The sequence below is a fragment of the Pelodiscus sinensis genome, chromosome 7, assembly GCF_052426305.1.
Source record: "Pelodiscus sinensis isolate ZL-2025 chromosome 7, ASM5242630v1, whole genome shotgun sequence".
NCBI lineage: Eukaryota > Metazoa > Chordata > Testudines > Trionychidae > Pelodiscus > Pelodiscus sinensis.
In genome coordinates, this window is record NC_143058.1 from 27,362,378 (window position 1) to 27,375,559 (window position 13,182).

The 13,182-nt window shown below is 39.2% G+C and overlaps 1 protein-coding gene across 8 annotated transcripts in view; it reads right to left on the minus strand.

Moving 5' to 3' along the window:
- Positions 1–13,182, minus strand: part of ORC4 (origin recognition complex subunit 4) — a 77,363-nt gene that overhangs the window by 20,467 nt on the left and 43,714 nt on the right. For 7 of the 8 annotated variants that reach the window (XR_012905160.2, XR_003091649.3, XM_025191041.3 and 4 more), the window contains 5 exons: positions 9,465–9,638; positions 8,118–8,204; positions 7,307–7,415; positions 3,308–3,403; positions 3,157–3,224 (listed from right to left, as the gene is read on the minus strand). Coding sequence is in view for 6 of the 8 variants with exons in the window: in XM_025191041.3 (XP_025046826.3) it covers positions 3,157–3,224; positions 3,308–3,403; positions 7,307–7,415; positions 8,118–8,204; positions 9,465–9,638 (534 nt within the window). In the remaining 2 variants the exon portion in view is untranslated. Of the gene's footprint in view, positions 1–3,156; positions 3,225–3,307; positions 3,404–4,765; positions 4,940–7,306; positions 7,416–8,117; positions 8,205–9,464; positions 9,639–13,182 lie in introns of those variants that run through there. The other variant, XM_025191043.3, reaches the window with a different exon arrangement.

The window sequence follows — 13,182 nt, forward strand, 5'->3', positions numbered from 1 at the left end:
GTCTGGGGCCATTGATTTTGGGTGAAGGAGGGAGTTGTAACGTAAGTCCGGAAGGAATTGTGATCTGGTGCAGGGGATGGATTAGGCTCGAGGGGGGCAGAGGGTTTGGTTTGACGGTGTAAGGGGTTTTGAGTAGGAGAGGAGGGACTGGGGTACCACAGGCAGGCGCTATCCGGGACACTCACCAGTGAGACTTGCAGCCCAGCTCAGTTCTCTGGCAGGAGCTTCATCTCCAACCACTGGCTGTATGGCCATGTGCTCAGTGACTAAGAGCCTGAAGGGAAGGGGGAGTGGTGCTTTTCTTACTGCCTGTTCTTGAAACAGGTAGCTTCCATTGGCCAGAAACAGCCAATGGAATTATACGGGGGCAGAAGCAGCCAAGAGGCACCACTTCCACCTCCCCTTCTGGCTCACACCTTAGTTGTGGAACACAAATGGCCCCACAGCTGCTTTTCTGAGCAGGAGCATCTGTCTAGGGGGCTCCCTGCTGTGTCCACGGCTGGACTGTTTTGCCCAGACCTGCTGTGTAATGCCAGCACAGGCTCCCTACTGCTGGGGAGAGTAAGAGGGGGACTGGGCTCGAGCTTCAAAAGAGCCATATCTTACTTGAAAGCCATTGTTTGCCGACCCCTGTGCTAGAGCTTGAGGGGATCAATGCAAATTTGAAAAAAGTGGTTTGCTAGTTTCAAGCATGGTGTTTTTGTACCTCTTCAGCCACAGTAAGTACAGAAGAGACAACTTAGTTAAAAGTTTGAAGAATCAATTAATTCACTGAGTTATGAAACTTAGTTGATTGCTCAATTTAATCAAGACAGCCTGTATAAAAACTGGATAGTAAGATCCAGTTGCTAGGGCTCATCTAGAAAGGGAGAACTGAAAAGAGTGCTGTATCTCAGCCATTAGTAGTATTTAAATTTATAAAAAGTGAGTTGGAACTTTTCCACTAAAATCTCATTGAGATTTGAATGAACCCAAGCTAGACTTATGTAATTTACAATATTAAAGATTAATAAACTAGATACAAAGATTTTAAAGGCATTAAATTTAATACAATACAAATTAGTCTTTAATTTCTTGTGTCTATTGCTTAACTCATTTTAAGGAAGGAGATTCTAAGCTTACAAACTCAACTCTGCATTTCCTGATTTGATTTCTCAAACTTGAATAGCAACAGCTAGTTTACTCCATCATATGAGAGTGACTACCTGGGTGGTAGAGATGCTTTTCAGTTTGAGGCAATTATTTCCCCAAGAAGAAAAGCAAATGGATGAATGAGTTGTGAAGGTTATCCTACAAGAGTTGCTTATTTACCACTACGTAGAAGAATTTTCAGAAATCAGAGTAGTCATTTTAACCCTTAGCAAAGTGAGACTTGCAGTACAGCCTTGGAGCACATTAACTTTTAAAATCCTATTTATTCACTCCCCACAGAAAAAGGCTTTTTTTGTAATATCTAGCAAGTCAAGTTAAGGTTTTTCCCATTAGCTCAGGTATGTGCTGTACCCTTATGGAAGAAGAAAGTGTCTATTCTTATATGAAAACCTCCTTTCCCTGAGGAATGTAGTCCACAGATCTATTATGCCAAGTCTTCAGGCTACTTACACTTTTCCAAGCACAGCCATACCTGTCTGTTTCCTGGCACAAAAGGCTGTGACCACACTTAAAGGCCCAGTCAGTTTGAAAAAGCTGGGAGTCAAAACAAATCAGCACAACTTCTCCACTATGCTGCATTTTGTGAAACTAGAAATTGAGGTTGAAAGGCTGAAAGCACTGGAGTCTCATCCAAATCTAAATAAAGGCCAGGGAGAAAATGATGGCAGCACAACTCATTCAAAAGTGAGCAGCAGCTTTGTTTTGTTTCAGTTTTGCTTTAACAGCAAGGAACCTTGTATCTGCCAGCACAGACAAACTGAACTATGTTCAAGGAGTGGACCACACCTTTCTCTGTGAGTGACAAATAGGTCTAATTTTATTTAGGGATGTTAAGTAGTGATTAATTAGCTAATTGAATAGTCGATGGAATTTCCCAATAAACTTACGCTTAGTGGGTAGTAGACTAGTCAAGTAGTCACTTAGGGTGTGCAGACTACAGGGTTTTCGAAAAAAGTGGCCTTTTATCGAAGAAGCTTTACCTGCATCTAAACTGCTGCTGTGTTCTCTCAAAATTAAATACAAAGAATGTAGAAGTTTTGACTGCAGAAAACCTCATTTTATGAGGAATAATGTCTTTTTTCGAAAGTGCTCTTTCGAAAAGAGGCATTATTGAACGCAAACAGTGCTTTTCTTTTTTCCTTCTTTTTTTTTTTTTTTAAGAGCATCCAGACTGCCCGGCTCTCTTTTGAAAATACTGGTGGCTGACTAGACGATCTTTCAAAAGAAGCTTTTTCAAAAGATTATTTCAAAAAAGCCACTTTTGAAAGAGGCTTGTAGTATAGACGTAGCCTATCATCCCTAGTTTTATGCCCAAAAGATGCAGGTAGGATAAAAGGTCACCAAGAGACTGGTACCTTAGTTCACAATACAAACATTATATCTAAAAAGCTTAATTAAGCTACTTTGAGACCTGTTGGGTTGAGAGGCATTGGCCTTTAAACTTAATTCTGAATCAAGACTAATACTACCTGTCCTACATCTTCTATCAGAGTAAGATGAGGGCAGCAAAAAAACATACATGCCACAAAAAGCAACTCTTCAACATCTGCCAAGTATCTGAATATTGTCTCTGAATAAAAGGTTCTATATCAACTGAAACACTGCCACTCACTAGAAGGACTTACGGTCTAAATTCAGATCATACCAACTTATTCGTTGATAAATAGCAACAGGTGCTTGTGTTCAGCTACTCAATGCCTTAAAAATAAAGTCCATTTTCATAAGGTATGTAATGTTTCTGGTTCAGTAAATCAGAAGTAATACCCTTCCCTTCCCCCCAAAGTTGCCTTTATTTAACCAGGTATAAAGAGCTACACAACCCAGATAGTGGATGGCAGTACAAGTACCACGTGTCCAATCACTTCACTCAAAATAGCAAAATCCCTTAGATCTTCAACTATGGAACAGAAATATTTTTAAAAGTACTTTCTATAAAACTATAACCCCAATACAAATCAGTATTTAGGTACGCAAAGAAACAAGTTCCAAACTAAGGGGGTTTACCTTCATAACAACAGGTTTCTCAAAGTTGTACATGGAATGTGCTTTCCGTTGTATGAACTTCTGAAATTCTGTACCAAGGAAAGTGATATTACTTAAGTAACAGTAAAGTGATATTTATATATTTTAAAGGTGATAATGGCTTTCATCTCACCATTATAGACCATTTGAAAATTAAATGGTTCTCCTTCATAAACATCATTTAAGTGTTTCATAGCTATGATTAAGCAGATTTCCAGCACAGATAAACCTATATAGAGAAAAAGAAAGTTTTAAATATTCACAAACATACATGTTTCTGGGCACATGAAAAATACAGGCATATTTACAGTATAGCATTACTTTGATAGTATCTTTACTTGTTGATGTGCGTCTAATATATATATATATATATATATATACACACACACACACACACACACACTTACACTTAAGGGCTGAACAACAGCTCCATAAACAGACTAGATTAAACTTCCTGCTATTTTGTTAAATGTGAATACAATAGGTATTTGAAATAAAATATTTGCTATTATTTCAAGTCTTGTAAGAGACTGGGCTGCTTTAATTTTGTTTTCAATCTGATTACTTGATATAGTCAGCTTTATACAATTTTGGAGGAAGATGGAAGTGAACTAAGATGACGTGTTATCAAATATTATAGGAGTAAAGCTATAAGAATTAAATTCCATTCCTTCCAAAAGCCTGATAAATTGGTGCACTGTGTTATAAGCGCCGGGCATTTGGGAAACGCTTTAAGATACCTAAAGCCTTCCATCTTAAAGCCTTAGAGAAGCTCAATATCAATTTTAAGTTAAATTGTATCTAACCGTCAAGTTAATCTTCCTTTCAATAAGTGTATCACCATCCTCCAATTACATGAACACCTGAGCTCAAACAATTAAGTTATAGCATGTGACATTGATCTTGGTGTATGCATTGTAGTTGTAGCCACATCTGTCCCAGCATATTAGAGACACCATATAGTCCAATAAAAAAAACATGCCTCACCCAAGTTTATTGGAGTGTTTTTAAATGAACAAGACAGAACTGAACAGCAGCACTGTGTAGCTCAAACACTTATCTTTTTGAAACAAAAGATGCTGTTCCAGCAAGACAGAACAGCTCACCTGCCATGTGTGTCTGTCTAAGTTTATCTTGCTAACAGTTCTACCATTTGGACATTCCATTACTCATCTTGCCATTTGTATATTTTCTGAGCTACTTCAGTTCAGCCCATAACTTTAGAAACAAGTAAATTTCTCATTGCTATTCAATATTCTCAGTTAACCTTCTTATAAACAGTTATCTTTACCAAGCACTGTCACAACTAATAGTATCCATCATGAAAATCTCAGGGGGGAGGCAGAGGCCAAAGCCAGCAATTAATTTTCGGTTTATATGAACATGCATCTTTCCTTGCCATATTACTAGTAAACTGACTAAAAAAGAACAAACTTCTCTCACTATAAAACCAAACTGAAATTTGAGTCTTATAGTGTGATCCCTGAAACTTAAAATGCAAACACACAAACCTACGTTGTTAGGCCAACAGGGCAAATGAATTCTAGAGCTGTGGCCAAAGTATTTTGAAACAAATAATGCAAGCATTAACTAAAGAACAGCCTGTCTTTTGGATACCTAAGACCAGAAGTTTATTGTTCGGTTTAGACCGATAATCAATAACAATAGGCACAGTTATGAAACTTGGGGCAATATAGGGGGTGGCTGAATTCTATTGCAGCTGAAGTTAGAGCAGTCCTCAGATTGGTCTTCCAGGAGAGCTCACCTGCAATAAGCCAATGGATGTGTCCAAAATACAGATTGTTACAATGCCCACAAAAGAGAAGCATTTTGAGACATCATCTGAACATACAGAAACAGCTGAGGATCCAAAAAGACTTACCATATGTACTTGATGATAAGCAGATTTTGTTTTGGTAAAAAATGATGTGGTAAAGAATGGGGGTTGGTTTATAAATGGGTCATTCCATCCACTTTTTTTTTTTTTTAAACTGGGGCTGCAGGGAGCAGTGTTGGCAAACTTCAGTTCCCAGCCCAGCAGCGCAAACTTCTGACAGGCTGGGATGTTTTATGTGCCTGGAGTGTCTGCAGGCATGGAGCCCCTTAGCTCTCATTGGCTGCTGTTTGTGGTTAGGCGCTGGCTACTTCCCACTGCTCCTGTTGGCCAGAAACAGCAAATCACAGACAGGGGGATCTGCATCTACTCCAGGTAAACAAAATGTCCCGATGCACCAGCAGCTTATGTTGAAGAGCTGGGACCAGAAGTTTGCAAACAGCAGATACACAGTTGGCTTATGAACAAGGTCACTGCATTTAACTTTTGTTTTTAATTTGGAAGGAAGTCAGTTTATGTATGAACAGGCTTATGATGGAGTTTATACAGTAAATAACCAACTCTGGTAGCAAACCAGAAGCATGTGCTTGGTTGTTGTCTTATCACCCCCAGACTAAGGAAGAGGCAGGAATAATTTCTCAGTTCAAGTTGGCTCCCTCCTGCAGCACTATCAGATGTTTTATTGGTTCTATTCAATCAGCTCATTCATTTAAACCCGTCCTGTTTAGCCATTGGAAAAAGTATCTTCTAGACTGATGAAAGGCAGAGAGAGAACTTCATGTGAGCAGTATACTAATAGCACCACATTCCAAGCCCATCTCACTCTTCCCTGCTGGTCTTAGACAATACAAGTGATAAAACAGAATAGTGATGTAACTTAGGAAACTGCTTCTCTGCTTCAAAGGGTACTATCTAACAGTAACTTGTGGCTCTTTTTACAGAGAAAATTATTTCCTCATCCCACGATGAGGAAAGACAGATGATCAAGAGCAAGGAGCCTCATACTTCCATTTCTATGCTATTCTTTTTCTGTACTTAAGGAACTTCTTTTCCCCATACACTAATTACAACACCTTTGACAAGACTTAAATTCTAATTTAAAGTTTGCAGTATCCCCTAAGCCACTCCAGAGCCCACCTCCTTACCTTTAAGGTATCCCTTATCTTGCCTTCCTAATACAGGAGCCAGAAACATTCCTGGGGCAACTGGTACTGCCTGCCTGGCTGCTGCCTGCATAGGCGGGGAGGACATGAAGCCACCACCCTGTGCTGCCCAGGCAAATGCCCTATCCTCTAAGCCACTCTGGAACCCATGCCACCTCCCAATTTCAGGCTGTCTCTTATCCTGCCTTCTTAGTTCAGAGAAGGGGAACTAAAATGATTAGGGATTTGGAACGGGTCCCATCCGAGGAGAGATTAAAGAGACTAGGACTTTTCAGCTTGGAAAAGAGGAGACTAAGGGGGGATTGATAGAGGTCTATAAAATCATGAGTGGTGTGGAGAAAGTGAATAAGGAAAAGTTATTTACTTGTTCCCATAATATAAGAACTACAGGCCACCAAATGAAATTAATGGGCAGCAGGTTTAAAACGAAAATAAAAGGAAGTTCACCACACAGTGCACAGTCGACCTGTGGAACTCCTTGCCGGAGGAGGTTGTGAAGGCGAGGACCATAACAGGGTTTAAAATAGAACTAGATACATTCATGGAGATTAAGTCCATTAATGGCTATTAGCCAGTATGGGTAAGGAATGGTGTCCCTAGCCTCTGTTTGTCAGAGGGTGGAGATGGATGGCAAGAGAGAGATGTCTTGATCATTACCTGTTCGGTTCACTCCCTATGGGGCAACTGGCATTGGCCACTGTCGGCAGACAGGATACTGGGCTAGATAGACCTTTCGTCTGACTCAGTATGGCCGTTCTTAAGTTCTTAATACAGGAGCTTGGGGCAGGCTTGTATGTGCTGTCTGGCCTCTCCCAGAGTCAGAGACCAAGAGTCAAAATATCTGATATAAAAACAGGGAGTACTTGTATCAACCAAACACCTAAACTAGAGGACCAGAGACACTTCATTTGTTCAGAAGTAAGGAACAGGATGTAATGGAAAAATAGTGGATGGAGCCTACCCAGAAGCAGAAAGATTCCCTCTAGTTTAACTCCCTGGTAAGGACTTGTGAGGAAGACGACACTGCTTTATGAACTGTGTGTGGTGAGAGAGAAGAACTTAAGGGCCATGACATTAGAACCTTCGCAGATCTAAATTCACTAAAATTATTCAAATTTAAAATACTGGAATTTACCATGTACGATGTTCGCTTTTGAGTCCATTCTGCACAACTTGCTTGCTTCAAGAAGATCTGCTCCAGTCATAAATGGATGAGATACTGTTATGCTACTTAAAGCAAGCATCTGAAAATAAAGTGAGAAATTTTTCTTCTACTGAAATACTGATTATCAAATACATTCCATACTTGTGACATTTGATATGCTTCCTAAAGTAATCAATTGGAAATGTGTATAAATAAAGTTGGCATGTGCATTACTTTACATTGGAAGTTACAACACAAAGTGGCTAATAATCTAGTAGCTAATGCTAGGATAGTTCATTATTACAGCTCTCAGACTCAGCTTGAGTTATGTGTTTTGAAGACAATACGGGAGAAAGAAAAACCTTAGAACTGAGTAACAGTACAGCCTGTCCACATTTAGACTCTAAATGAAATATGACAATAAGACAGCAATGGTTCAACAAATGGATGCAATGAATGCTGAATGGCTGAAACACAAATTTGAATAAATAATTGGCGTAAATGCTACTATCACTGAATAAGCTTTATCTTGACCATCAATAAATTAGCCTATTAAGTATGAAAGAAGCAGCTGACTATAAACTCAAACAATGAAAACTCATGATCTGTAAGTGTATCCTTAAATGAAAGCCTTTTGTCATAAACGAGCACAATTATTCATATTTAATAAATAATCGAATTTGAATAAAATAAGATGTCTCAAGTAAAGCTTAATTAACTTGTATAGAAAATACTGCAGCTTATAGGCATGAACAATTTCATGAGATTTCACAATGTTTTAGAAACAAATATCAATACATACCAAAAGCATGTGAAGTGATCGCAGGTCCTTGCTGCAGTGGAAATGATTTCGTAGCACATCTTGCACAGTTTTATCTTCTGAAAGAGACTAAAAATGGAATTAAGATACACTGGTAGAATTACTGCACTAGTTCTTACCCAATTGGAAAAATCTGTCTGCTAATCAGATCTATTTTTATTATCTAATATTAATATTTGTGGAATCAGAACACAATTCTGAAAAAAAATATCACTGAAATTTCTTCTTAAGGGGGAAAGGCAGGCCCCTAGAGAAAAAGTGAAATTACACCTTGTTTTTATTGGACTAGGTAGTAAAATACTGAACATACCACCATGAGATGAGTCCCCTTCCAGCTCTGATATAGTATAGTACATTCAATGTTTTGTCTAATTATATGATCCACTATTGAACTTCTAGATAGCTATATATACACCTATTGAAAAAAGGTTATTGAAAGAAATTCCTGTGTTTTCTCATTTGTATCCATATTTTAATTGTTTTAAACCCATAAATGATTCTTAATAATTTAACTAGCTTGAAACAAAGTTCTGATTAATTTACCTACTTTGGCCAATACAACAGTTATTTGTAAGTCAGCCTGTCCGCAGACAAGTTTATATAGTCTCTTTAAATAAGAAATACTCCACTGTAACTGCATGCTATTGAGACTATTTATATGCCAATTCCCACTCCTGAGTGCGGACTTAGGTCTTGTCTACATTATGACATAAGCTGATCTAATTGACCAGTTAGGCTACATCTACACTGCACACGTCAAATGCACTTTTGCGCAAGTAAATCGGCAGTGAAATGGCAGAACAGAGGGCTTTTGCCAGTGTAGGTAAACCTCCTTTTACGAGGCATTACTCCTTTTTGCACTACAGCTATTGCGCAAAAAGGCAAGGGTGGATGCTCCACGGGTTTCTTGCGCAAAAAGAGCCTATCTGAAAAAGCACAGGTGCTCTGATGACCATTCTGTGAATGGCCATCAAAGCTTTCTTGCGCAAGAGTATCCATGAGGTGCGGACGTGCTCTTGCGCAAGAAGTTTTTGCGCAGAAACTCATGGGCAAAAGGTGTCTTGTGCCAAAAGCCTGCAGTGCAGACGTAGGCTTCATCTCACTTTTTCTAAAAACTAAATGTTTCAACTTTGAAGCAAAAAGAACAAACATATGTTATTTCACATTGTTATTACAACCCTCTGTGTAATTTTGATACTAAAAGGATTGCAAACACACTATTTTAAGGTACAGCAGTTTAGCAAATTCATGAATTTTTAACTTTTTTTAAAATACTGCAATGAGAAAAAAGTTAATTATTTCATTACTATCACCTTCGTTTCAAGTTACCTGAACATTCTTATTCCATTTCTGTGTGAAAGTCTTGTCTGAAAACTCTGCAGGTAGATATAGCTGCTCTTTAAATATTTTTAGATATTGTTTAAAATCAAACGAATTCATCAAATATATCTGTCGGTGGGAGAACCTTGACTTTACTCTCTTTTCCAAGAGTTCCAAAATATCCTTGTAAAAATAAAAATGGAGATAGTCAGTGGAACAGTCTTCTATACTGAAAGTACAGAACAAATAAAAAAAATTGGCTTATAAATTGTGTTTCATAATTTAAAGTTTGATTAGTAACAAACTTAATGCTTTACAATATAATGGATAACTTTTTTTTTAAATGCCCAACTACACATCATTTACTTAAATCATGCACTACAGTACATCATACACAGTAATTAGCTGCTGGGATACACATTTTTCCTTTGGGTTGTATTCAAGACAGTTAAGCCACTGAACCAGGGCTATACACGTGTAAGTTGATGGCTGTCATGTGTCACATCTTTTGGAAGGCTGAACCTAATTTTGTCAAAGATTTCAAAAGTCAACATTTCTTTTTTAGGAGAATAATTCTAGTGTACCACAAAATAGACTGCTTTTGATCGGCAGGAATAATCAGATTTTCTCTAGAGAGGTAACAAAGCTGGTCATCAAAAAGAAATAAAAGGCAATTGGCATTTGTCTATTAAGAGCAAAATTAAGTACTGCTTCCCTAACTACACTCCCATTTGCATCCAAGAAGGTTTACTTGACTTCCAACCTTTTTACTTGCCCTGAAATCAGGAAGATTTAGGCTTTGTTAAAAATGAATGAAAGCATTTCCAGAAAAAAAATGAAATAAAGACAAATTAAAAGTAAGTGCAGTAGTAGGACAAAACACTGAATCTTGTATACACAATCTGATGACCCACTGTCTATCAACCTATTCCCATGAAATCTACTGAGATTCTCTGAAGAACTTGGACGATTGTTAAAAAATAATTTTGCTCATAAATCCAATTAAGATAAGTTATTGCCAGAGACTGTAGTGGACTAAGGTAACAGGAATCTTTATATTAGAAGAAATGTTGGCATTAACTACTTAGTTAAAACAGGTCCAATATTAACCTCATGTAATTTGTCCATTAGAAACTACCCAAAAGCAAAAGCATCTCTATCTGGGGTTGTGAAAGCCGCATTTCTTTATTGCTTTGTCATTATGCTCCCATTTTCTCTATTGTTTATATGTATGGCTCAGTCTGGTTCTTTGATTGTTTGTCTCCTGTATAATTAATTATTGCTGGGTGTAAACCAATTAAGGTGATGGGATATAATTAGTTAGATAATCGCATCACAATATGTTATGATTGGTTAGATGAATTTCAGTAGAATGATCGGTTAAGGTATACCTGAATATATTACTATATATTTTAGGAAGAAAATGGGAGTGGGGGGGGAGGGGAGGAGAACAGGAATGGTAAAGGAAACTGAATTCATGCTTGGTGGTAGCTAACTCCAGTAACCACTGAAGTGTTTGCATCTCTGAACTTTGGGTATGTTTGTTCTCTGTTCATGTGAGAAGGGAAGAAGGATAGTGAAGGGATAAGCTAACAACTGTTCTTTCGTTTTTGCTTGCTCATGTCCATTCCACATTAGGTGATCCCGAGCAATACCCACGAAGGCATGTAATTCACTGACGCATGGATTGTAACACAGCTCTGCCAAACCCAGCATCACCTCTGACCTGATGAGCGATGATATGAGACAAACGTGTGAACAGAGGACCATCTTGCAGCTCTACAGATGTCCTGGATTTAGACTTGTGCCAGCAAGACCACCAAAGATGGCTCTGTGCTATAATCAATTGGCCTTTGATGATTGAGGACAGTGAGAACTTTGCCTGCTCGTAACAGGTCTTTATGCAAGAGATTATACAATTTGAAATCCTTTGTGATGTAACTGGCGAGCTGCCTTGAATCCTGCTGCCAGTGCCAAAGGTCCCGTGACTGAAGAGGGCCCCATCTTCCAAATGCTTGCAGAATCTGTAAATGTTCCAGTGATGCAAGGGTCAGTCCCAATGTTCCTGTTGGGACGTGTGTGCCTCTGTGGGTCTGCCCCAAGTAACGGGTAAGTCCACCTCAAATCCCACTGCCAGTGCCGAGGGTTTAGTGACGTAAGAGACCTCTGTTCTAAATGCCTCACTAACTCCAAGGCATGATGGCTTCAAGCAGGTGAATGGTGGCAGGACATCCCGTGCAATGCAGAGCAGTGCCACTGGAGAGAGGGCAGATGGTAAAGCCTGCCTGGAGACCTTTCCCCAAGATCTGAACATTGCTGGGGCCAACGTGAGCAGAACGTGAGTGTCAGGATCTTTTGTGCAGCCTGGAAAGGTTTCAATGGCACCTGAAGCTGGCAAATGTTCACCTCTGTATCCAGGCAAGGAACCGGGTGGGCTACATTGCTCAACATGAGCTGAGGCCCAAATGAGGAGATAAGCTGCCTAAATGTGGATCTTAGCTTGCCCTCAGCCCTGTCCTTACCCTTGTGGGAAGTAGGAGATTGTCCTCTAGTGACCTTTTTCAGCTTCTTGGTCAGGGTCTAAAGATGGGGATTAGTGCCAGCTCCTTGACTGTACCAGCGGGGAACTACATATAGACACCATGGTGCTGGATGCCAAGAAGGACTTCTGCTCCAGGGCTGGAGTGTGAGATCTGACACTCTCTCTTAATCGTAGGCTTAAAGAACTTACACATGCAACACTTGTGGCTTATGTGCACATCACCAAGGCACCCGAGACAACTGCTATGCAGATCATTCATGGGCTTAGATTGTTTGTAGTGATGGCAGGGCTTGAAACCTGGGGATCAAGGCATGTCCCGCTCCCCAACTAAGTTCCAGAGGGGACTAACAAAACTCTTAGCCCTTAGCAGAAATTACTCAATTACTGTTCACACTGAATTAATAAGGACTCTGCTTCATACAAGTGAAGCCTAATCAATACTAGTAAGAACTGTGAATGTATCGTGAACTATCACTGGCAGTAAGAAAAAACTGAGGGTGGGGGGAGCTGGTGGTGCCCTTTATACTATGCTATGCAGGCACCACTCCAGAGGGTGCCACAGCCACTCCCCTTCTGAGTGAAAAGCTTCTAGAACCAGTGGCCACAGCCCATTTGTTTGCAGCCTGCAGTGTGGTTTCGGATTACACGGCACTCAACATGTGGCCACGAAAGCGAGTGGTTTTCTGTTAATATGCATTTTAGTAGTTACATTCCTGGACTGTCATTGCTCATTAAAAGTGCTGGCATATGGGTGGAAATCGGGTAAATATTGCATTTTATTAATATCAGCATAACTGACTTAAAAGGGGTCTGCACATTGTGTAGTCTTGCATTAATCTTTGTATTCATGCCCATTAGTGTAAAAGAAGCTAATTGTATATATTTGCGTATATATATTTGCAACCACGCTTAAGTTGCGGCCCTTAGCATGTGCTGTGAGTATCATTGTGACCCCTGGGGCTTCCAAAGTTGAGTAGCCCTGGTTTAAAGTAATGTTTGTTTAACCAGCTTTTAAAAACTTGTAATTTGCATTCCACAAAGACATACCGTAGTTATGCATAGATTTAGTTTTTAATGATAAACCCTTATATTTTACAAAGTCAATGTAAAAAAAGCCTGAAATACTTTACCTTCTAAAATTAATCTAGATCAGAAGCCTTCTCTTTTATAATTATGGCAGCGTTA